The sequence below is a fragment of the Cyanistes caeruleus genome, chromosome 2 (genome assembly GCF_971803275.1).
Source record: "Cyanistes caeruleus chromosome 2, bCyaCae1.hap1.1, whole genome shotgun sequence".
NCBI lineage: Eukaryota > Metazoa > Chordata > Aves > Passeriformes > Paridae > Cyanistes > Cyanistes caeruleus.
Genome location: NC_141702.1, coordinates 4,659,067 through 4,685,732, shown reverse-complemented (window position 1 = coordinate 4,685,732; position 26,666 = coordinate 4,659,067). Strand labels below are relative to the sequence as shown.

General features: G+C 41.7%; 1 protein-coding gene and 1 long non-coding RNA gene across 2 annotated transcripts in view; one reads left to right on the top strand and one right to left on the bottom strand.

The window, feature by feature from the left end:
• Positions 1 to 26,666, top strand: part of TFAP2D (transcription factor AP-2 delta) — a 51,384-nt gene that overhangs the window by 9,256 nt on the left and 15,462 nt on the right. Inside the window, 4 exon segments of the mRNA XM_086875591.1 lie at positions 7,622 to 7,787; positions 10,469 to 10,587; positions 17,898 to 18,039; positions 23,814 to 23,927. Of these exon segments, the coding sequence (XP_086731717.1) occupies positions 7,622 to 7,787; positions 10,469 to 10,587; positions 17,898 to 18,039; positions 23,814 to 23,927 (541 nt within the window).
• Positions 16,421 to 19,844, bottom strand: LOC111927400 (uncharacterized). Its single transcript, XR_002863565.2, has 2 exons — positions 19,595 to 19,844; positions 16,421 to 16,820 (listed from the first exon to the last, which is right to left on the bottom strand). It is a non-coding gene; the product is annotated as an uncharacterized LOC111927400 (long non-coding RNA).

The following is a 26,666-nucleotide window of genomic DNA, read 5'->3' as shown; positions in this document are numbered from 1 at the left end:
CTGGAGGGGCCGGGTGAAGGCAGGGGCTGTGGGTTTTGCACCTCGCCCCAGGAGAATCTTCTCCCGTGCTGTTCTGTGTGGAAACCAAAGGGGAAAAGTAGGGTGCTGGTGTGTTAGCACCTCCCCAGGCACCCCGGGGTCAAGGAATGGTTACCCGGGACACAGAATCATAGAGCCAAAAAATCATTTAGGTTGAAAAAGTCCTTCAAGACATCCCCTTTCACCTTGTTCTCTCCTTGATCTGGCCTGGAGTTCCCCGGCCAGTCTTGTTCTCTTCCATTCCCCTGATATTTCCTAGGACCGCTGTCCTGCCCCCAGCTCCGGGTCGCAGGGCCCGGCTGTGTCCCCGCAGGTCCCCAGCCCACCCCGCAGCTCCGGGCGCTGGAGCGGGGCTCGGGTTAGGATCCATCCCTGCGGCTGGACCCTGTCCCCACGTGCCCGGCTTTCAGCCCGCCGAGGGTAGGGCAGATCACCTCCTTGTCTTCCCTTTGTTGGGCCCTTCCTTCCCTTTTCCCCGCTCTTCTGAACCTTACAAGAGCCTCGGGACTCCCGTAATAGCCCATCATTGTGTTCAGATCTTAACGCGCTGTCATTAGCGCTGTTGTCTTCTTCTTTTCTCTTCTTTTCTGTTCCAAGGGCCAATTTAAATCGCATTAAAAATCTAAATAGCTGGCTTAATTAATGGCTTTCGCGGCTCCAGCTGAGATAATCTCCAGCCGACTAAAGCCAAATCATTCGGCGACTTCCAGCTCGCCAGGAGTTTGGGGCTGGGGAAGGGGACGGAGGGGGTTGAGCAGCGGCTTTGTCGGGCTGTGCCGGCAGCATCCTCCTCTCCTGGCCGCAGCCACACCTTTGGCAGAAGTTTGGAGAAGAGATCAGGCTGGATTTTGAGAGCTTTGTTTGTTTGTTTGTTCGCTTGCTTGATGGTTTGTTTTGTTTTGGTTTGACCTTTCGGCGAGGTTTTGTTTGTCTGTTTGAGGTTTGGTTGTTTTTTGGGGGATTTGTTTGGTCGTTTGTTTGTTTTCCCTGCTGATCTACTAAAGGTGTATTTTCTGGCTGAGGACAGCAGGGTCATGGAGAGTCCCTGGGCTGAGTTCTCCCCGGCTTTGGGGCTCTGTGTTTCTCCCCGTTCCTGCTGGGGTAGAAGTTGTGTGTAATATCTTTTCTATCTCACTTTGCTCCATTTCGAGCTGCGGGGTGTCATGATCTGCACAGTCCCAGCTTTGCCTGGCTCAGCAGAGATTTTGGAGCCAGGCACGCTGGGGATGTGCAGCAGGCAGAGCTGTCCCTGGAATCCCAAAAGCTCAAGCACACACCCTGGGAGTGAGGTGTGTAAGAGCCCACGGCGGGTGGGCACACAGCAAACACACAACACAACCAGGGCACACACAGCCAGCCACTGGCTCCTGGGACAGATTCCCCTTTCAGCATCACTGGCTCTGTCCCACTCGTGGGACAGCTTGGGCAGAGCCTCAAACCTTTAGCACACCTTCACAGCACACACAGAGCCTGCCCAAGCCTTGGTCCTGCAGGAACCAGCGCAGGGTCACGGGCACTCTCCAGCAGAACTCTGAGGTTTTCCCAAGCCAATGGGAAAAAGAGACCTGGAGAGGCCTTGGGAAGATCCATTTCCCTTGTGTTTGGGAAAGAGGAATGAAGCAGATATCTTTTCTTTTGGGAATGGTTTAGATCTTACCCTTCAGCCCGGGAGCTGCAGAGGTTCTCCTGTGTCAGTACTGACACACCTTGATAATGGAGGGCTGGTCCTGGGGTCAGGAGGTATTTTTACATGTTCATCCAAACTTTAAAGTTGGTTTCCTGTAACAAACCCATTTATTCCTATTATTCTCTTTTCCACCTTGCTACTCCCAAAGTTTTTTTTTAAACCTTGTTTACACTTAAAATTCTTGCAGCTCTTAATATCCTTAAAAACCTGGTGTAGGTAAGAGGCTGGTCTTAGAAACTGCTGGTGATACCTTCTTACTGAATCTTTTGGTTTATATGTTAAAAATCCTCATGTTCTGTGCATGCAGGCATGTCTTTGTTTCTTGGCATGAATGTTGTAGTGAGGGATATCTCGGAATTCTGTTCCTAGCATGAGCTGGTTTTATGTGGTTACCAACATGATGCAAAGTTCAACTTAAATGAAACCAAAAGAATAACTAAGGAAAAAAAATTAAAAAAAGCAGTGCTAATTTTCCTGACAAATGTAGATTAGTTTTAGAGTTTTGAATATTTAGCTGCTGATGTTAATGACTGGGTCATGTGAGGATAATTTGGAGAACATTTTAAGTTGCTTATAGACCTTTTGGAACTGAAAATGGGATTAAACAGTACTGACAAAATCTGTACTGATAACTGCTTGCTTACATTTGCTACATGATAAGGGAAAAAAGCTAAGGAGAGACAGATTCTAATGTCTTTATTTTGCAACATACTCTAAACCTGGCAGAATTTCAGCACAGGACAGAAAATAAGCTATAAAATGTAAGGTCCCACAAACAGCACCTGCAGATATAAATAATAGACTAATAAAAAGCATAGCATGCTATTAATATTTTATAGAAGATCAATCTGTTGACATTCAGGTGTGCTTACACTTAATAATGTACACAAGTACACAAACATCTACATCCTGAAAAACAAAATAAACAGCAGTTCTGCACTGTTGTCACCAGTGTATTATGATGTTTCCTTACATAGGTGCATGACATTTACAGGCAAATGTCTTGGAGAAAGGGACTATGTTGTATTCAATGAATATAAAACACTTATCATATTGTGGCTGTTACAATTAACAAATAAAAGATGATCTTGCAGAGTGTAAGGATGTACAAAATTAAAGACACATTTTTTTTTTAAAATTGCCTTTAAAGTGTAAAAAACATCAATGACATTAACAGATATTTGTCTCGTTCCTGATAAAACAAAAATGTTGCTAATGAAAAGTATAAAAAATATTTCAGAATATAGGTTTTATCAATGAAAGGATGCACAAATATTTGATGGTGTAAGGGTGCCTTGCATTTCAGCAGGTGCATGAGTAACTAAATCAGAATAAACCACCACACTCCAGCCACCCTATTGTTCTCTTCATCTGTACAAAAGGAACCCTCAACCAAAACAGACCCAGCTCTCCTCACCATGTGCATTATTGGGATTTTCATTGTGTTGACAAGAAGGATGGGTTAGAGCATGGCTCTGTTCTCTCTGCTGTCATCTGCACAGCCCATCATCAGCTCGTGTTGGCATTTTGTACCGACGTGTGCCATTTGATGTGGAGACAGGAATAAGAGAGGGGAAATACTCTCCCCATGTTTGCTCTGACTGCCTTTTCCAGTATCACATAGCCTGACTTTTGCTCATTCTAGGCTTGGGAAATGAAGCAGAAGCACAGTTCTCATGAAGGAGGACACTCTGTTTAGCACGAACCAGTCAGTTGGACTGAAAAGGATTTGGGGTCCCAAAGTAAACTAATTAGAACAAACTTAAGTCTTTTGTCATTCCCCTCCCTGAGGCCACTTGAAAATAATCATGGATTAGGATCATAGAATATTTTGTGTTGGAAGAGACCTTTAAAGGTCATCTAGTCCAACCCTTTGCAATGAGCAGGAACATCTTTATCTACATCAGGTTATATATAGTCTCTTGAGATGATTTGAATTCAGCAGAGCAGTTTTGGGCCCTTGGTCTCTCACCTAGATGAGGTCAGCTGCACAAAGCACCTCCCTTTCCCAGCCATATTTATCTTGTGACCAATTGTACTTATTGAAATCAACATGAAGATGACAGATCAGAGACTAAAGCTCTGTCATGAATAAAGAAGTTATTGAATAGAGCTGGATGAGAGAGAAGCCTTAAAGAAGGAATTGACTGAGTGCTGAAATTTTCCCTTTCTTTTTTTTTCCCCCTAAACTATCAGTTGCAATATAAACTATAATTCTCTCTTTGCCTAAATCTTGTCTTGCCTGTGTTTCCAGAACTCTGTAGCTGTAGGAGCACAACCATAACCATTAACAGTCATCTCCAAAGTAATATCTCATGGCAACAGATGAAGTCAGATCAGACCATGTAATCACTTCCCTATGGGAATAAACACTTGTCCTAAAAAGAGTCTTAACACTCACAGGCCCATTTTATGCAGTATTCAGAGCACAGAATTGCTGAGGCAATCATCCTGGATGATCCCACCAGTTATCCCACTGTCTGCCTGCTCTTCTTTTCCTTTTTCTGGCTTTGCCATAGGATGAATGCCACGGATAGTGAGTCAGGGTGGAAGGACCACAGCCATCCCTTCTTCAGGCACATTTATGGGCACATTACTTTGCTGTTCCTGCATGTGGGACTCTTCATTTGATGAGCTGAGGGGGTCTCACGTGTCCTGGAACCAGAAGTTATTTGGTAAAGATTTCCAAAACCAGTAAAAACTGCTGAGGGGAATAGGGATCTCCAGGTTGAATCATCAGACTCATAAAAAGCATTATTTCTGCTCTGTTTTTGAGGCATCATTTCTGCTTCCTCTGCTGGTATCTTAGCATCCCACCTCTCAAATACTCTGTTATGACAAGATTGGCTCAACAATTAAGTGAGGATTGACTTTTCCAGCAGAACCTACAGTGGCATTGTGCTGATGGGGGAGAAAGTTGTTGCCACCGCTGTTTAGTTCACTTTAAAACATGTCTTGTGGTCTTCATGTTAAGCTGCTTTGCAAAATCATTTGTCCACTCTAACACATGATCAGAAGGAAGGAAGGAATATTCTGAAGCATGTGTTTGACTAGAAATCTAATCTTTCATCTTCCTGTGTGGCTCCTCTTCTCTTTCTCCTCTCTTTCCATCAGCCCTCTATGCCTTTTTCTGTTTACCACATAGTGCAAAGGCCAGGACTTCATCCATCTCCTCTCAAATGTGGTGTTTGTGGTAGGAAATTCATGCCTTCAAAAATGCACACAGTTTGTGACAAAGACATATCTTCATCTAGAAAGCACCACACCGCTCTCTGTTGCTATGTCAATGAATAATTAATAGAGTGAATAATTATATTCAATAGATTTTACCTTCTTGTAATTTGCTACTTGTTCCCCATGTTTCTGGAAAGCAGATGATCTAGACTTGTTAATTTCTTTTGCTTTTAACCCATACCTGGCTTGTCTGGAAATGCTTTGGTTTAAGATCATGTTCCTTAGGCATGATATTTTAAAATATTTCAGACTGTAAGCAACTTTCTATGAAATAGTAATAAGGAGTGCTCCAGTAAGTTCTGGTTAGGGTAGGAGCAGCTGCAGGGTAACAGGTTTTTGGATTAAAGGAACAATTATTTATCTGGCATAAAGGGTGCACATACTGGCTTAACCTGGCAAGGAGATGAACTTTAATATGACACTGATTTCAGTACAGTCTCACTCGTTATAAAATCTAGAGACTCATTGAAGTAAATAAATATGTACACAGTGCTACTGTTTTCTTGACACGTATATATATATACACGTGTGTATATGCATTGTGTGGCAGATGCCAAACAAACAGATCTATTCAGTGTTAACGCTCCTCACAAATGTACCTGACAGACCAGAAGTTTGAAAATGTCACTTGAAAATATTTACAGGTTTCTGGGAAAAAAAAAAAAAGAAAGAAAACCCACCGAAGAAAACCCAAACACACCAAAACAACACAGACCCAAAATTATTTCAGGCGTGTGGCGCCAGATTTCTGTGTTTGAGCGTATGAGCTCATTAATTGTAGCTTTGAGCTGTGTAAAAATGTGCATCAGTGCCCTTGATGTGCCTATATTTTGGTGATGCACGAATTGTCTCTATATCCTGTCTAAGAAGTGGACACTAATATCTGCCCTGGAACATAATTAGAAGTCATAAAATACCCTGCTGTACTGAGTCAGGATCTCACCCATCTGGGATTGATACCAAGAGATGTTCTTTTCTGGTTTTGCTGTCAGCACAAATGTTTAAATATACCTTCAAGAGCTGAAATATTTGGAAAGAAATTCTGTTTCCTTATTGCCTTATGTAAGCAAGCAATAGTCTGCATTTAATGAAGGTTCATCCTTCAGTCTGTCTCTGTGAGAAGTGAAACAGACACCTTAATTTTAAGAGGGCTGCATGTGTAAATTGATAAAGAAAAAGGTGTAGGATCTTGGCTAAAGCAAGCTTGTAATTATAATTATTCTATTCTATTCTATTCTATTCTATTCTATTCTATTCTATTCTATTCTATTCTATTCTATTCTATTCTATTCTATTCTATTCTATTCTATTCTATTCTATTCTATTCTATTCTATTCTATTCTATTCTATTCTATTCTGTTCTGTGCTGTTCTGTTCTGTTCTGTCCTGTCCTGTCCTGTCCTGTCCTGTCCTATCCTATCCTATCCTATCCTATTCTCACAGAATTTAGGTTAGAAGCTAAAATTTTTAAGTGCAAAAAAGTAAGTTTTGTAGTTAAAAAGATTAAGGTGTTCACAGGAAAGAAAGAAATTATCAGGGTATCTTAAAAGGGACAGTATGTTTCCTTTAAGCATGAGTGTTGAACACAGATTAATTCTGCTCTAAGAAGGTCTTCATATCATCATCCTCACATAAACCATCTGAACTCCTCCTAGTAGTGCATTGAATTATATGATATTTTGTATCACTGTCATATGCAGCTCCTTTTTTTTCTCATTCCCCCAGGGAATAACGGTGCATGCAGTGGTAAGATTTATTTCTTCCATAGAAAATTTTTTGTTGTAGTCATGTTGGAGAAGGCAGGTCAAAGAAAAGTGTTTTGTGCTTGGTGAAAAAATATGTGTTAGTCCTTAAGATTATTTCTTTTTTTTTCCCTGGGAGTTTGTTCTTTTCTCTTGGATCAGTTGCAGAGAAAGTTTTCTCTCTTTCTCTCCCTCATATTAACTTTAAGTTAAAAGCTCAGTTTTGCCTGAGGAGTTATTGATCACAGTCTTGACTGAAAGATTTGGTGATCATTCAGCAGTTTTAGACCCAGGCCAAGGAATTGCCACTCTCAAGAAATAAACAATTGCAGAGCTAACCTGAGATAAACTGATGTAGCTCAATAGATTTTAATCGTTAATATCAGCTGAGGATTTGACCTAACTTTGGAAGGAATTTATGAGTTCAAAGGTGTGGAAAGCTGTTCTTGCTGCAAATCACTGCAAACCCATAGCATTCTTGAATCTTTGTAATCCTAAATTCTGCTATGAGAGTTAAATTTAACATTTCTCATTAGAACCAACATCCTAATATTTTCACAAACTGTGGGGTTTTTTTAAGTGGTGAAGCTTCAATCTTATTTTGTTAATCACACTGGATTGGAGAGACCTTAGTGATAATCAGTAATTTTTTCAGAGCATGAAATCAAATAACCATCACAAGGTGTTTTGACTGTAAAACTTATGAGATCTAATAATTCACTGTTCCCACACTGAAATCCCAACACATTCATTTTCCTCAAAACAATAATGTCATAGAAAGCCAAACCACCTTTGTGGGAAAAACCAAACCCAAACAAAACCAGCCACAAGAGAACTACAGAGCTGTTCATCGTTTGGTTTGTCAAAACACAGAAGAGGAGGTTTCCCTCACTTCAATATTTCAATTTTTTTTTTGTAGGTGGCACCTGTGTTGTCAACCCCACTGACCTGTTCTGCTCCGTTCCTGGTCGCTTGTCTCTGCTCAGCTCCACTTCCAAGTACAAAGTGACCATTGCAGAGGTGAAGAGGCGCCTTTCACCACCAGAATGCCTCAACGCTTCCCTCCTTGGAGGTATTTTGAGAAGGTAAGTTGAAGGTGAGGATTACAACTCCTAGACAATGCTGTAATTGCTGTATTTTTTATTATTATTATTATTATTAACAGATAGGCTTTATTCTTTTTCCCTGCTTGGATAGGTGGCATATTTGGGGTGAATAGAAGGGGATGGATCAGGAAGGAACACTGGAGAATTTTCAGTAAATTAACAAATTTACATTTTTCATCAAACTGATTTTTTTTTTCCTCCTCTCTTCAGTTACTCATCAGGCATGGATAGATATTGCTTTGATTTGTTTTGAGAAAAAAAAAAATCAGCTAGTGGAAAATTTCACCAGAGCTACAAATCTAAATTCTTGCTGAGAACCTATCTCAAAGTAAATAATTTTATAATAGTTACAGCCCTCACTCCACCAAAAAAATAAAACACTGAGGTGTTTTTTTCTTCCTCTGCATGTTTTTTGAGCACAACAAAGACAGGATAATCTGGTTTTACTTTTCTTGTTGTGAGATATTTGGGGAGAAGTGAAAAATTAGGCAAAATTTTGCCTCTGACCCTTCACTGGCCAGAGCAGACACCTGCAGAGAGCAGGAGCAGAAAGAAGGAAAGGGGCAGACTGTGTCTCACATTGCAAGTGGAAAACCAGGAGGCAACTGTAATTCAGGCAGGCATATCTAAGTCACGGTGTCCCCGAGGCATCAGCTCAGATGGCATCAGCTGCTTGAACACCCTTTGATCAAAACTAGCTGGAAAGTCATCGGTTATTTCACTGCTGGCACTGAAGGCCACACTGATCCTCCTGCTTATACTGAAAGTCATTTTAACCAGCCTGAGACGTGCAGGCACTCAAGAGCTGTCCTGAGACATCTCGGAGAATAATGACTATAGACCATAAACTGTTTTCAAGGCATAAGTTCCCTTTAACCGTCTCTATGAGTGTTGAAATCCAAAATCAACATCCACCAAAATTTTTCCCCTCTATTTGCTTCATCCTGGGGAAACCTTCAGTTAATTTTCATTTTAAATGCTCATGCTGCAGGTTTCATCAATACAGTGCAAGTTATTTTGGATTCAAAGGCATCAACTTGAATGTGGGGGCTCACTTGTCTCCTGCGTTAAAATGCTTGAATAATCCCCACAGGTTTTTGATCCAGATTAAATATCTCCTCTCCCAAATTAACCCTGGGCATGGTTCAGGAGTTTGCAAAAACCAGGGGCTCCTCCCTGTCTGCAGTTTGGATGTGCTAATACTTTTTGAATCAGAAAGAGCAATGGAACATATTCAGTCGATTTGTAACTGAGGGTTTCACAGCTAGAGAACAGGCTCAAACACTCTGTATTTGACCAGGAAAGATGTAGGAAAACAAAATCTCATGGATTGTTTCCCTGAGACCTTGAAGGCTAGTTTTGCATCCTGTCAGCAGTCACTGCTTACCTATTTTCCTAAATAGCTTGCTTTCAGAATAAAATGTTCTTCCGAAAAAAGAAAAAAAATATTTTCAGAAGTTATTTCATGACAAACAATGTGGCCAAAGTTGTGATGTTTTTTAATAAATAAAAACATAAAACCAGGCATCCAAATGGTGATATTCTCTATTTGGTTCCTTCCTCTCCCTGAAGGAACTTGAATATGAACCTCAAAATATTTAGTTATTTATTTTTATTACTCAGTGATTGCTTTTTCTAAGCTGAAAGCCCCTCAGTCTTGTTTGGAGTTATTTGTGTAAATTATGTGTTTCTCAAAAAGCAAAGGTATAGATTCTTATCTAATTAATGGACAGGTAATTCACTTGAGATGGGAGATATCAGAGTTCCAGTCACTGTTTTATTCATTGTTTAAGCATTTTAACAGTTGTTATTTTCTGTCAGCTGGCTGCTGCATCTGTTTGAAAGATACAGGTTAAAATTCCCTCAGGCTGAGGAAGAATTTGAACCTACATCAGCTGCATAAGTGGATTTGTCTCAAATGCTTCAAACACTGAGGTGCTGCAGAAAAGCAGCTGGGACACACCAGGACCCATTTTGTGAGAACAAGGGGATGTAGGTGTTTGGCACAGGGGCACAGATAACCAATTATGGCTGAGATTTTAGCTTCAGCATTTCCTGTTGCCTTGACCATCTTTCTTGTGATTTTTTGGATTTGAAGACATTTCAGAGTACCCAGGTCTCTACATAAATTATAGAGGGATAGTTAGAGCTGGGTTCCACATAGACATCTACATTTAAGCAGCTATCTGGCTTCCTTTAACAGCCAGACAAGCCACATGAGTAAAGTTCACTCATTGTGGATATCTGTTTAACTCTAGAAGGTCATGTTTCTTTCTAATTTGTCTTTGGAGCCTGGCTTGGCTAAACCAGATATAAATGTTTGCACTGTCAATATTTATATTTAGTCACTGAAATCCCAGGTGCCATGCCCAAATCAGGACTCTGGGCTCCACTAGGTGGAAAGCTGCCTGAAGATCTGATGCCCCCATGACAAGCATTAAAATCTCTAACTCTGCCAAAGAACTGATGTTAAAGAATCACCTAGAGCAAGCAGGATATTAAGAATACAGCTCTGAAATATTTCCCATTGAAGTCACTACTGCAGTAATTACCCCACATATTTGCCAATGAAGTGTGTGCAGTTTCTAGGCTTATATTAACATAGGAGAAAGGTGCAGAGTAATGACAAGTCCCTCTTTCCTGCTGTTCTCTCGTGACAGAGCAAAATCCAAGAACGGAGGACGCTGCTTGCGAGAAAAATTAGACAGACTTGGACTGAATTTGCCTGCAGGAAGAAGAAAAGCAGCAAATGTCACACTTCTGACTTCCCTGGTAGAAGGTAGGGTTTCTAATATTGCAATATAATAAAATCATAATTAAAATGTTTCATGGCATGCAACCCTTTTCAGCCATAGGGTTAAATCCCATAATCTGTATTTTGTATAAGGAGACCTGACTTGCCTAAAGCCACAGATAGAGTGGGTGGCAAAATGGAAGCGTGCTCGGAGATATCTTGGCCCCCAGCAAGTGTCTTGGTCCTGCAGTTTCCTCAGCATTGATTTATGCTTACAAATCGATCATCTGAGTGTTCTTGTGAGAGAGATGAATGTCTTATACCAACTCTATAAGTAGGTTTGTTTATCCTCCTTTTTTAAATTTTTTTTAAACTTGTGAATTTCCTGGAGCTGGTCCAAAAATGTGATGGGTTTTTTTTTTCTCCCATAAGAAAGCATAATATTTAGACAAGCCTTTTCCCCACACACATAAATGAATGAAATCTGTTTTCAGATAATATCTAGACAGGCTCAGGAGATACTTTCTTGGCCTTTATTTGTTGTTTAAATATCATTCACCAAATACTGCCAGGCTCTTCACACCTTCAGCTGGGAGATGCAGGTTCAAACCCCTCAGGCAAAGGGAGGAAACTCTACCTGCATTTCTTCTGTTCTGGGTGAATCCACTAAGTACCCAGTTTGTTGTTTGGCTGCCAGTAGCAGCTCTGGGAATTTCAGATCCCTCCTCCTTGATGCTGAGAGAACTCAGCTCATCCTAAAGGTCAACACCTTCTCCAATCACAGCCTGAAAGGTCCATACACATCTAGGCAAGTAGGCTGAGGTCTCAGAATTACAGAATTACAGAATTACAGAAGGATTGAGGCTGGAGGACACCTCTGGTGATCTCCCAGGCCAATCCTCCTGCTCAAAGCAGGGTCAATTAGAAGAGCTTGCTCAGGACTTTGTGAGTTTTTTTATTATCTCAAAGGATGGAGACTCTTCAAGGCAGAAATAGCATTGAATCCTCAGCACTGGAAGTTTTCAGCATCTCTGAAAAAGGACTGAGATTTTCAGGGGTCACTGAGCACAAGAAAGTCAACGAGGCTGCTCTGAAGTACAGGTGTGTCCATATCACACCTGCTTGCAAGAGAAAGCTCTTATGGAGCTACAGCCTTAAGAAAGGTACTAAAAATAGAGGAGTAAGGGCTGTTCCCACCTTCAGGCATCTCATGTCAGGGAAGAATAGACACATCTGGCTATTATTAGTAAGCAGAGCAATGGCTTTAAGCTGAAAGCTGGAAAGAGGAAGAAATCCTTCCCTGTGAGGGTGGTGAGGCCCTGGCACAGATTTCACAGAGGAGCTGTGGCTTCCCCATCCCTGGAATTCCCCAAGGCCAGGTTGGACAGGGCTTGGAGCAGCCTGGGACAGTGGAAGATCTCCCTGCCCATGGCAGGGTGTGGAGCTGGAGGATCTTTTTGGTTTCTTCCAACCCAGACCATTCCATGATTCTGGGATTCTATGTGACCAGTTATTCATTCATCAGAGGAGACTGAGAGAGAGGTAGGTGTCTGCTGGCCTGGGGCTGATGGCTGAGTGGCTTTACTGTAAGTCAGGGTCAGATTCCTGCTTCCCAGGAATGGAGCTGTGCCCACCTCCCTGCCCTTTATTCAAAGCAAACCTGGTATCCAGCCTGCGGTGTTGCTTCTTTTCTTGGACTGCCTTGCTGGGAGTCCTAAAGATAAATGCTGATAAATGTGCCTGAGCTCTCTTTGCAGAGACCTTTTTTCCTGGATATGGTAACCATGAATTTTATCCAATGGAATTTTTGGGAATGGCATCACCATGTTAACATTCCAACAGAAAACTAAGTGAAGCTCATTTCCTGTCTGTGTAACCAATTCTGTGTCAAACTTAGCAGTGCTCATTGGGTTCTTGGTGGTATAAGCTGTTCTTACTTTGGGCATGCAGATATTCCTTCCAGGTGGAACTGACTTACAACACAATTTCTTCAAGGGAAACCATCTTTCAATGGTTCCTGCTGCTGGAGAGGGCAGAATGGAAGGACACAGGCTTCTGTGGTTTAGAGAACCCAGAAAAAAAGCAACACGAGCTTTCATTGTGCAATAGCAATACAAAAATTGAAACAAAAATAATCTTTTAGTTTTATTAAATCTCTAAAATATCAGGTACACCGAGTGTACCTCTCATAAGGACCCAGGATTGTGTCGCTCTTGACTTCTTTAGATGGTTCTAAATTTATTATTGCTGAAGGTCCTCACAGTTGTCAATATATTGAGGTTTTAATATCTCTTTAAGGTAAAAGAGCGCCCAACCTCTTGAATATCTCTGTGATGTAAGATAAGGCAAAATTAGTGGCATGATTATTGTGTTTATTCACCAAAACCAAGTAAAAAAATCTCAGGCATGACTAATACTCTTCTTCCTCTAAAACATACTGAAATCATTGAGTTTTGGGGAGTCTGTTAAGCTCAAGGAGGAACTGCAATTTCTTTTTAGGCTGTGGCTATTGCATGAAGGTCCAGATTTTATGAAAATTATCCTGTGGCCTCCTGTTTCCTGGGAAGTTTTTTTTTCTTTTGGAGTTCTGTTTTGCTGCAGGATGTTTACTGTTGGCTTGATCAGGTCGCATCTTTAGAGTCTTTGGTAGAGACATCTTCGGCCCAAAATAGGAATCGTTTGACAGATGAGTCCTGTTCTCTTTGTCATCCACATAAATCAGCGCAAGGAGTGGAAAAGCAGACGGGGAGAAGGAAGTCAGAACTCTCCCGAGCAGTTTGGGGACACATCTCTGTGTAACCTGCAGGCGAGGGATGCCCTCTAGTGCCTGGACTAGATCGAGGGAAAGGTCATTTTTCTTCCGAGCTCCAGAAGGAAAATTCCAACGTATTAGCTGCAAAATAAAGGCTCCTCGAATAAATATAGGTATTTCCAAGTCCAAGCTTTACTGTGGGCTCAAAAGGGTCTAAAGCTTCTCCAGTGGGAGTAAAGAAGGATGTGAAAACAGGGGAGATGTCCCTTTCTGTTTGAATGGGTCACTTACAAAACATAAATGTGATTGCAGATGCAGGTAAAAGCAGTGCATGAATGATTTTTAAACCGTCAGATAAAAAAAAATAATAATAATAAAAAAAATCTAGAATTTGCTTTCCTGTCAAACCTGATTAAGACACTAAATTTCCTAGACACAGAATTAATGACATTCATCATTTGGGGACAAAAACTCTTGAGAAAAAATAGGTCAGTGGTTTCTTTTTTCATCGTGCTCTCAACTATCACACTTCTCCCCCACCAGCCTTTGTTTAAATATCCTTCCACTTGTTCCTCCTCCCTTCTCACCCTACAAATAGAATAAACTTTCCTTCCACCTCCTGCCTGTCCCTCCTCCCCCTGAGTAACATTTCTGCTGGGTTGAGCATCCGGAGGAGGCACAGGCGAGGAGAGAGTGGGAGGTTCAGATGCCGAGTGTCCCTCTCCTGGGGACACAGCTCCTGCCTTCCCTGTGCACAGGAGCATCTCTCACTCCTGCTGGCCCCGGGGGAGCCTCACCCCTCCTGCACCTGCCCACGGAAACCTTCCGAGCTACTCGGCTGCTCTCCCCAGCGAGGCTTCCAGAGCTGTCTCTGCCGATTCTGCCCCGGTAATTGTCCTTTTCCATCGTGCCGAGCTCTCTGGTCAATTGTCAAGGTGTGGAGAGGCAGCGCTGCCAGGAGCTGCAGAGCCCTGTGCTGGCTTTGGGAGAGCAGATTCCCAACATCTGCTCTTTACCGCGGCAGGAGGAAAGAGCTGGGGGCATCAACCACGGGGAAATTTGATTTTAGGTTGAATTTAGTCTGAAACAGGGGAATTAACTATAAAAGTCAGGGATTTTAGGCGTTTCTACCTTTATCATGATTTCTACTCTGGTGTAATTAACAACTAGGCAGGTGAAAGAAAGGTGGAAGAAAAAAGGTCAGTTCATCCACATTTCCAACATTTACACATTTCCCCCCGAAGTAAATGTTTATCCAAATTATGCTGTAGGAAAAAAAAGAACATATTTTATGACATTTTATATAAACTACTTTCTCCTATCAAGCAGACTTAATCCTACTGTACAGTAATCAAAGGAACACCTATCCACAAAAACATAAATATATCACACTTCTAAATATCAAATCATCATTTGGTCCTGGTTTAAAATTGCATCTTTGCTTAACAACGAGATAGGAGAAATTATGCTCTGCAGAGTGTTCTCAATTCCAAATTTTTATTTTTATTTTGAATTTACCTACTCCTTGTAGTATATTCATGCTTATATGAATAAATACACATAACTCTAACACACATTTGTAGTATACATGAACTTTCCATCAAAAAATTATTTTAAATTTTAATTTGAAGTATTTTAATTATTTCATTAAAAAACATAATTTCATTTGTATTTACATCTTTACCAATCTATATCCATGAAGACATCAGTGATTTTGTTTCCTTTTGCTCAAATGCTTTTATATCACAATCACAATCCCAGCTCCAGACAGGTTTGATACTTTTGAATAATTTTCTCAGATTATCAGAACAGTTAACATCATTTTCTCAGCTCTAGCAAATACTATAAACCTTGTAAATATAAATTTGAGTGACAATTCACATTTTCATTCCCTTTTTTCTAGCAGTAAGTGGAAACATTCACATTTCAGTCACTTAGTTGTTGATCACATTAAATGAATGCCTACATTTCAACACAAAAAGCTCTGCTCTCTTGAAGAATCCAAGACTTTTCCAATGGCTAAATATTTAAATTCTTTGCTGTCTACATTCCTTGTATTGTTGCTGGGGCTGACTGGGACCATGATAAAGCTGTCTGGAGAATTGCAATTTCACCTGATGACAGCTTCAAAGTGGTCGACTTTTATTTTCTTTCCATGCTGGAACGAAGATAAACCTATCAAGTATTTTAACAGAATTTAGTTGAAAAGAAAAACCTGATGCTCTTCTGAAATTGATTTACTCTGTAAGTTTTTATTTAAGGAAGATTAAAAGCATATCTGAAACAGACACTTTGAATATAGACTATATAATAGAATATATATATGAATATATAATAGACACTACAGAAATATAAAAGCTATGGCTTAAATTTGTACCCTTTCTCACCCACAAGGAAATCTGGGATAGATGTTTGAAACACAGAGCAATCAGTCAGTTCTGTGCCTGTTCATTCTGATTCTCTGTTAACTTATCACTGAAATACATTTTGTTTTCACTGAAAATAATTTTACTTTTCTAGAAGCTGCGAACTAAGTGGAAACTGTTTCTCTTTTCAGCTCAGAGATACTGATTGCTTGTTAACATCTTCATTCTTTTTAGGAATACTGCAAATCATGTTTGAAAAAAAAAATCCAAAGAAAGCAGATGATTTTGACTATAATCTTCAATTTTTTGCTGTAAAGTTGGTTACAGCTGCAGAGGTTGTAGCTGGCTGGCATCAGCAAACAGATTGTCTGGGAGTGGTGCACGGATTTTGTCAGTACCTGAATAAACTGGGGCAGAAGAACACACAGGAAAATATTTTCTTGTGGAATCAAAAGGTGTTTTTTCCATAGAAGCTCCTTTGGTAGAAGGGGAGACAAAATATATGTCTCAATGATATCTCAAAAGGGGGAGAAATGAGTTGGGATAGAGGTCAGTGCACACAGTTTCTTATTCCTCATACTGTCCCTGGCACAGGACCGCTGTTTCCATGGAACTTCTCTTCCTTGGCTTAACCAAGCCTGGCTGAGGATGGGATTCATCTCCCCACCTTCATTGCAGTTGCACATTCTCATGTCAGATCACAGTAAATAGGGAGAAATCACCACTTCTGGGTGTTTAATGATTTAACTATTAAATGGAGTTAAATTAATAATAGTTTTATTATGTTGCTCAGAAGAGCTGTGGCATTTCCATAGTTGGAAACATTCAAGACTAGGCTTGGAAAAGCCTTGAATAACCTTATCTGAGGCAATGCTGTCAGCAGAAGGTGATTTCCTGAGTTCTTATCTAGACTTTCCATAATTCCTCTGATTCTCTTTTGCCTTCTACTCTAGTACAGTATGATACATGCTTCAATACTTCCATTGATTTGAAAGTATTAAGTCCAACATCAATATTGACATTTAATCTGATGAATTCCACTGCAGATATTCTCAAAGAGAGGAGTTACATGTCCTTTATCCCTCCTGACAACAACAGCCTTTGGTACTTCAAAGAGCCGGAGTCCAATGCCACTTCTGATGGCAATCAAACACACAACTCTGAAAAAAAAAAGAAAAGTAAAGTGAAAAACCCACAACCCCTGAACTCCAAAACTATTCTGGAGCACATCTCTGTTAGTCACTCATGCAGATGTGCTTCAACATATGCTTCTGGTAGCTGACCTATTTCTTCTTTCTGCAATGAGATGAGAACAAGTGTCATCTGGAAATGCCTGTTTCCCACCAGGGAAAGACTAACTTAGCCACAGATGTTTGCAATCCAGGCAGCTGCTTTTGATCAGATAAATCCCACACTGACGTTGTCAGAGTCACAGCATGCAGGTCAGAGTGTTCAGTAAACCCTAAAATTAAATTCTGGATTCCCCAAGCTAGTGGAGAGGGTCCTGTCCTTCCAGAGGCATTTCTTTGGCAGCCAACACCGCGTTGGGTTCTTGTGTTCAGTCTTTGCAATGAGGTAGAGAGATGCTCAGTGCAACTGTCTTCTTCAGCATCTTCCCTTTCTGTTTTGCCTGGTCAGTTTTGTTTGCAGTCCTTTTGTAAACAGGATTATTTATTGACCTCTCCCTTGGGGTTCTCTGGTGTGGGGAACTTGTACAGTTGGTTTAACCTCTGAGCAAATATACTGGAATGTGTGTTAATCCATGAGTCTTTCCTGGGGTAGAGGGCTCTCCTTCCGTCAGACACAGGGAGTGAAGCCCCAAAAGCTGGCTCTGGTCTTCGAAGTTGTTTATTCCTACTTTCTGCTCTTTTCCATACCTTGAATATCGATGAACGGGGCTTGCAAAGTTGGGCATCTGCCCAATACTCACTGGTGGCAAGGCAGGGCCATGTGTCTAGGCCAGTATTTCCTCATGAGAGGGACATTTCTCCACCTGATGAGAGGAATATCTTTCCTATCTTCTCCCTGGCACCAGTTGATGACTAAATATCAACAGGCCAGCTGGGCTGAAATGTGCAACTGGCTTGAGAATGACTTTCTACAGAAGTGAATTGCTGCTGTTTGGGGGTATTTTAAGAGGGCAATAAATTCTGTAACAATAATAACAACAATATAATGATGATGATGATAATGATAATAACCCTAGGAAATGACTGACCCATTTTGTTTGACCGCAGGGGAAGCACTACATTTGGCCAGAGATTTCGGCTACACCTGTGAAACAGAGTTCCCTGCCAAGGCAGTAGGAGAGCACATTGCCAGACAGCACATGGAACAGAAAGAGCAGACAGCGAGGAAAAAGATGATCCTAGCGACAAAGTAAGGAGGGAGGGGAAGCGAAAAAAGAAATCGGTCTGTCACTTCTCCATGTTGGATCTGTGGGCTGGGGGAGGGAGGAGTGGGAGTATGGAGCTGGGATTGTGGTGACTGCTATCACAACAGCGCTCACTGACTGCGGCTGAGAGCCATCCTCCTCGGAGATGCTGAAAGAGGAACCTTATCTACTGCAGTGGGGCTTTGGTGGCTGTGCTCTCATTGCCTGTGGTTAGGGGGACACGGACATCTTTCCCAGATGCTTTGGTTTAGATGAGAACAGAGGATATTATTACATGGTAAGATCTGTAGGACAGAAACTGGCTTTGTCTCCTGTTTGTGTGTGAGCAGGAGATCTGAGCTTTTACTGAAGTGTTGGTTACTGTTGGATAATTATCATCAGTCTGCTGAGGGAGAGCTGGTTTGCAGAAGGACAGATCCTCTCTGGATGCAAACTGCAAGAGCTCCCCTGAAGTCAAAGGCACTGGAACAATGTACAACAGCAGGGGAGCTTTGCTAAAGACATTAAAGACACAAAAGAAGCATCAGACTTCACTCCAAACAAGCCACTCGTCTCCCTGGAGCAGTAACATCATGTTAGGATAACATTTCATCTAGGTTAATTAGCCTTGATGAGGGAGGAATTAGCCTTCATGAGCCATGGGAAACAAGAATAAATAGTCTGTGTGGAGTAGGTTAGACTTGCCCTAGGTGTGTGGTCTGGCTGCATGGGGTAACCTTGAACACGTTCACAGTCTGTCTGTGCTCACTGCTGTGTTATATTTGAGGCTGAAGTAGAGCTGAGACCACAAATCTGAGCTCTCAAATCATCCCCTTCATGCTGGAAGTGTTTGAAGACTCTTCTAGGCTGTGATATATCCAACAGAGTGGAATTTCCTTGTACTAGGGGAAAGGGCTGGCCAGCAGCAGGACTGTCCTTTGTATCCCAATGTCCTTCTGCTTTGGCAAGAATCTTGGCCTTGGTGTCCCTCTTGTATCCAGAGCAATCTGCCCTGACAGTGACCCAGAGATGAGATGCACTCAAACAACTTCATGCTTGTGAATCCCACGAATACAGCCTGTGATCCTTGCTGGGGGTTATAAAAGCATCACCATGTGGATCAGTGGGAATTTTTCTGGTTGTGAAGGTGATGAGAGACCTCATCTATCATGTTCCTAATTCCCCTGTGCATTAAAAGGAATAATTTAAGTGGAATATTATCTTCTTCTTACCTCTGTCCATGTTTAAGGGCTCAAGGGTTTTCAGAGGCATGAGAATAAGCCAGCTGGACAGAAGAAATTCCTTTCTGCAAGTTGTGTCTCCCCATTGCTGTGTAGCCCACTAACATCCTGCCTCCTAGCTGAGGATTTGTCCCATTTACAGAACACAATTTAACCAAAATGATGCAAATCTTCCCCATATTTCTCTGGCTCTTGTGAGAAATCAGAAAGCTGTGGGTTGTGATAATTGGTGTGTCACTTTTATGTCCTGTCCCCAAAGGGTGTGCCACTCAGGGGCACATAAGGGTCCCACTACCCTTTTTCACCACCCCATACGTACTTTCTCAGCCTCCTTCACTGCTGAGATAAGATATCATGGGCTTGCACTACCCCTAATCACCATGAACTTCGGGTTTGTAGGCTGTTATCCAGCACTCGTTAGGAACAAAATTACTTTTCCCCTCCATCCTATGAGTTAAAAGCAGCAGGAGATTGCTCAGAGAGGTCTGTCAGTAGCAGAAAGTCCACATCCTACTGCAGTCAGCGCTGGAACAGGGACAGATGGGTCAATGTGTGTGTTGCTACTGCCCTCTCCTGCCTGCAAGGAGAACAAGGATTCCCAGTCCAGGTGCTCCAGGAGACACGGCTCAATGACATCACAATATTAACAATGCATTTCTCAGCCCTGCTTCCACCCCTCTGATACAGAGCGCTCTAGACAATCATCAGGAGTTCCAACTACTCACCAGCCAAACCTAAGCTCTAGGTTTGCAATTTCAGCAATTCCACAACTTCCCTGACTCATGGGCTTGGGAGTGATGACACCAGAAAATGCAGGGGTTTATTATGCTGCCACCAAAGCCAACACAGAAACTCCAGGGTGGTAAGATCACTCATGGCATTTTTTTCTTTATGGAAAGAGCTGGAGTGCCACTGCCTGTGTGTGTTGCTGCAGTCCACTGTGGGACAGAGCCAGAAGCCCACAGAAGTGCTCACATGTGGGATCTTGAGGAAAAATAAGGGGAAAGAACAAAGTTATTTCCACAATCCTTAGAACGTAGGTGATGAGGGGAAAAAAAAAGGGGAAAGGGCAAAATTATTTCCACAGTTTTTCATATCTAGGTGTATTTCCATTATGGATTTAGACATCCAAATTCATTGGCTCAATTCAGCTGCCCAAATATAAGCATCCATTGCTATTTGAGTTGAACTGGGTTATCCAGTTTGGCCATGAGCTGCTGCTCCAGGGACACACAGATCTCCTTTTGTTATTGTTTTGTATCTGCCAGCAGTTATGGATGTCTTGGGTATTGCAAATCTACATGGGGGTAACTAAACAGTGCCCTAAATGTCTACAGTGATGAAGACACCAGTGTCCAGTAGGAGCTCCCAAGTATCCATGTTCCACAAAGAAAGACTCAATTGTCATGATTCTGGCCAAAGAGTACTGATATTGGCCTGTTAACCATAGAAATATAAAAAGGTTTCAGGATATGTATTCAATTCACGTAGAAACAGAAAAAAATAGTGGGACCTGGTTTTATAGGATCTTTAAACATGGGTTAATTGGCCTTGCAGAAGCATGGGAGAGCCTGAGAGGTTTTACAGCAGGGGACAGAACATGACCAGTTTGCAGCTTGGACAGATGTAACACTGCTGAAGGCTGTGTCAGCCATTCCAGTTGCTGGAGAGGCACAGCATCCTACAGGAAACATTCCAGTGTTTCACAGCACAAGGTCTTCCAGCTGATCAGAGGGACAGGTACACCCACATTTACACAGACCAAACCAGAATACTGTGAATGATAGTTTTATTGTGGAGTCGATTACAGCCAGCACAGACTAATCAGCATCTGGCTCCTGACACTTCTCTGATATCTGGTCCTTGGATACCTGGCAACTCTACCAGACTCAGAATAAATCAGATTCATGGGCTCACATTGGTCCCACTTCTGTACTCAGCACCAGGCATTTGCTTTGGCCACTGGTAGGGGTGCATGGGCTCTTGTTTTGACCCAGTACAGATTTTTTTCTCATTTTCTGATCATATACTGGATCATCTGACCATGTGTCACAAATCATCAGATGTCTCCCATGCAGGAGGGACCAGGACTATTTTTATTAATCTGTGCCCCCCTAGGACAGCACAACCATCTTCCTGTGCTTTTTCACAGTCCAGCTCAGCCAAAAACAGCCAACTCCTCTCCCTGTCACTACCCCAGGTGATATTTTACTGGTAGTGGAGGCTCTGAGACACCACTTTGCCTAGAAATCCCCTTGAAAAAAATAAGTAGGTTACTGCCTTTTACAGGTTTTCATGTATAATAAAAAAGTTTTTCCTTTTCTTTCAATCTGCCAGCATTCAGTAAAGACTTTTGACACGTGAAGATAGAAGGGAACTTAATTGCACACTTGGTTCTGTCACTTTCCTTTGTTAAAATAAAAGAACTTTTAAGATGAACTTTTTCAACAGGTAGAAAGTAGAGGTTGGAGGAAGGAGAGAAGAGCAGTGCTGACAGGGCCGACTGGGGATAGTGGATTGTTTAGAAGCCAAAATGACTGACTGTTTTCAGTTGTTGAAAGGAACTGTTTTTCCTCTAAGGACCTGATTCATTAAAACTGTATGCTGCATTTACATACATTTCTGCTGAATACCTCTCTTTGCCTGAAAGGCTGGGGTGATGCTGTCTTTTCAAGCAGTCGGTGTCTAGGTCCATGCAGATGACAAGCATTTAGAGAAACCAGGCTTGGATGGGGTCCAGCAGCACAGCAGGAAATAGGTTTCTGCATCTCCTCTTAGCCAAAAGACAGCTATCCAAGGTCTGTGTTCCCAGCTTGCATCACTGTGATAAAATGAAGGGTAAAACTGGCTCAGCACAGTTTTCTTGTTTATAACTCAGCAGTGAAGGACCTTCTGAAGACCAGCAAGCTGAGTTCACCCACTTTTTCCATTACACACATCCCAGAAGACAGGAGTTACAAGGTGATAATGAAGAACCCAAACTTTATCTAGAACCAGGTGTGCAGTGAGTCTCCTGAAAGGAATCATGGACCACAGGGATGCTCTTTAGTATTAGGAAATCCCACCAGGCTCAGAGATTGCATCTATGCTAACAAAGTAAACCACACACACTCCGAGTCATCAGTCTGCACTTGTCCATGTTACTAAAATGTTAGAATGGCTCATTGAATTCTCCCAAATGCCTTTCAGGAAAGCCCTGGAAGACAGCCCACAACAGGGTCTATACTCCAGGAAGCCACAGGATTTAGGAGACTGGAGGAGTGTAACTATATGTGTGTTATCAGATGGTGACAAGTGGTCTGCAGGTGTGAGGGTGACCCTTGTCACTCTACACTTCATTGGGTGGCAGTGTTTCCAGGCTACATGTAGTCACTGTGAGCAGTACCAGGTAAATCCAACAAAAGCCAGGGCTCCAACTGAGTGTCATGGTCATCTGGAGGTGATCACATCCTCCTGGTCCCTGCTCAGTGCCTTTATTTCCAATAAAGGCAACGGAGAACTCTGTGCTAATTTGGACAGATCCCCTTTCCTTTTTTTAATTAACTGAATCATAAACCAAGTGAAAGTAAGTGATATCTGTTCATCCATGGTTCAGATAATGCTCTTCTGAGGACATGAGCTAAATGCAACTGATTTGGTTTCTTATTTTTAAAAGTCTGTTGGTAGAATAGTCCTAGGCTAACTTACAAACAACAATACAACAACACAAGAATGAAAAGGCCTTATTTTCAGGTCTCTCCTAGTTCTAGGTCCTATATAGAGGAATTCCAGGGAATAAATTTAACCCCCAGGTGCTGAGGCATCCTGAGAAGCCTTAGGGAAGACTGAATGGGAGAGGAAATCCATCCATCCATCCATTATCCATCCATCCATCATCCATCCATCCATCCATCATCCATCCATCCATCCATCCATCCATCCATCCATCCATCCATGCATTCTTTACAAAGATGGGCTACTATGCTGCTGGGAGAGAATCAGACCCTGAATTCCCACACAAGGGGTTCTTCCTTCACAGCCCCTTTGTCTTAAGGGCTGGGAGTCAAGAAGACAAGTCCCAAATATCCAGGACTTCAACTTGCAGTGCCCACAATCGACACAAGCCTGTGTACAAGTATTGGTGTATTTATACAAAATAAATAATAGAGCAATCTACACATTTCAGGCATATTCTAATGCTAAATCACCATTTCCTTTAACCATAAGCCTTGCTGCCAATGTAGGCAAGCTAAGCTAGACTTAACACTGAGAAACTGTGTCCTCTTCAGGGGAAAAATTGCATTTTAAAATGCTAGCATTAATATGGTTCCACAAGGAAAATATACCTGTTCAAGAGATTCTGTATGTTGTTGGCTGTGAGAATTTGGGGCAGGGAATCCAGAGATGCATTTCTTTGTCTTTAATTTCTGTAACAACATTTCTGTCAAGCAATTCTATTATGAATGAGATCACTCAGGATAAGGTGGCAGTGTTTTGAGAATCAGCTTTATGGGTAGGATTACACCTGTTTTATTGAAGGATTTCCATTTTCCTTTTAGACAAATATGTAAAGAATTCCAAGACCTTCTAAGTCAAGACAGATCACCCCTCGGATCCTCCAGACCAACTCCAATATTAGACCTCGACATCCAGAGACATTTAACACATTTCAGGTATGATTTTCAAAGAAGAAACTAAAAATCCATACATTTGATTTAGACTGCATATGATGTTTCAATGTTATTTGTTCCCTTACTTAAAAGACATGCAAATAATTAATTTAGATCCATAATCCCTGCTAGATGTGCCTATTAAAACTGCAGGTTTGCCCAGCAATGTAGTTCAAATTTTCTGCATTCAGCCTGCTTCTAGGACCTCAGTCTGAGATTGAATAAGATATTTTCTGCATCTACTTGTCAGATCTCCCCATTTGGCCAGGAAGCTGTCTTGCTTTAAATGTGACCCAAATCACAGCTCACAAGTGGATGGTCCAGAAGCATAGAAACTCAAGTTCTGAACCAATATGAATTAATCCAAGTAGAAATAATAGGAAGAAGAAGTTGCATCCTTTCCAATTAAATAAATAGTTCCAGAAGCACATCTATGTGACTGAGATAATTTGACAATGTCTTACCAGGACCATTTTATTAATTCTTTGGCTTCCAAAGAAGGCTGGCCTCAAAGTACATTACCTATTAAAACAATTTTACTGCACTAATTTCCAAATAACACACTGAAAAACATCTGGGAGAATGAAAGCTCACTCACACTAAACAGCCAGATTGGTGATATATTTAGATTCAGTTTTTGAACAATATTTAATGTCCTGGTTTAAACAGGCTGTTTTGAAGACAAAGACCCAAGGCACATACACACCAAGTCCAAACTCCATTAGAATTTTATCCTAGTTATGTGTAAACGTCTATAGATGTTTTGGGGTCAGAAAGATTTATTAGCTCAGGAGTTGCTGTGAAATTTCACGTTTTTGCTTTAGGCAATGTGTCAGATACACTCGAGAGTGAGATGAGAACTTCCAAAGGGCCACTTTGAAATAGTGGGGTCATCTAAGATATCTCTCAAAGATAAGTTTGATGAAACATCCTGGAGATGCTCCTGTCTTTGCTCAGGCCACAGAGGCTGACTTGCTGAGGCTACAGATTGTTAATTTTTTCAATCCACTAGCTGAAATATGGAAAAACATGCAAAGAACTGTTCCAGAGAGTTGTTTACAGACCATAATATTAAGCAAGTTTCACAGCCCTATAAAGACTTAGAATTGTGTTGTATACTCTTTAGCACAGCCAGCTGAGACACTCTTCCTTCGTTGGCTGGAAAGACAACATCTGTGTCCCAATGTGCCAACATCTGTTAGTTATTAACATCCTGATAGGCACTGTGATAACTGATGTTTAGTCTCTCACACTTTGAGTGGAATCCTAAAAATTCCCACCACCCCATTCTTTCATACATCTGCTGGGGTGTGGAGAGGCAAGAGTAATTCCCCATCCACTGATGCACACATTCCTGACATTCCTGTTTATTCTTCCACACATCTGTGTGCATCCTATGTGTGTATGAACACACCTAGACAACTTATTCCTCTTCTCAAGCTCTGCTATGCATTTGTGTGTGTGTATTTTCCATGATACACACTCCAAAACACCCAACTCCATGTGCACATCAAGAGAAACATCCTTATTTGTGCAGAATGCTCATAGAGGGATTTTAATGAGCAACCTAAGCTTGTGGAGAAAGAGATAATTCCCTATTATTATTACATGTGCACAGAGGAAATGTGATATGAGGTGGCTAATCCCCAAGGATTCCTGTGTTTAAAGTAGAAATAGCAGTCAGGATAAAATGCTGAAGGTTTCAGATACAAAACTGTCAGCTGGTACAGCTCCCATCCTTCCTTCTCTGCTGCACTTCAGTAGGCTGGAGGGCAAAACTTCTGCAGGCAGCTCCTGGACCAGTCAGTATTTCCTTTCATGCCGGCTGCAGGCACTAAGTGTTGGACTGAAGATGGGCACCTGGAGGAGAACAGGCCTTGGTCCTACACAGGGTCTTCCATGGCCTTAAATTAGAGTCTTCTCTGATTGTGCTCAGGGAATGATGAGTGCTGCCAGACCCAGAGGTGGAGCTGAGACCATATTCCTTTTCCAGCTAGTGTAGAGGTGCTGGGGTCAGATCAGCTTCCAACCCGGACTTCTGCCTCCACTGCAGCCAGCTGTACATCTTCTGCCATCGTGTCCACTCAGCTCACCTGCATAGCCCAAGAAATCTGACTTAATCAGGTCTAATAAAGATGTCTACATCAGTGTAACTATAATTTCTCTCTAAACTCCATTGGCTGAACATTCTGGTCTAGATCTCCACCAGAATGGGAGATCAGCCAACCAGTACACAGTAGACACTTACACTGTGGACAGCTAAACCTAATGTAGGTAAAAAAAATCATAATTCCCATCCCCTAAATCCACCAGTCCTCACAGCCAGATTGTCTCAACCCCCTACTTGTTTTCTTGAGATTAAATATCTTGGGTTTGGAAGGGACCTTAAATCTCATCTTATTCCAATGCCCTGCCATGGGGAAACTAGGGTCTCTAATGTCCCTTCCAACCCAAACCATTCCAGGATTCTATGATATGATGTCAGAAATCTGAAGGGATTTTTTATGACCATAAAGAAATCAGAGGAATCACATAAATGTCTATTATTAAAATAAGTTCTAAGATATTAAAAGACTTTTTGAAGAGCTCTAACATCAGATCTCTACAGTGGAATTGGACCCAGCCTCTACTACACTGGGGTGAAAGAGCTTTCTTTAGGAATAAATTCCCTACTGTTCACTGTAGAGCTGTGTATTCCACTGTCTCGTGATGTTACTTGTTCTATGTTAATAATTAAGACCA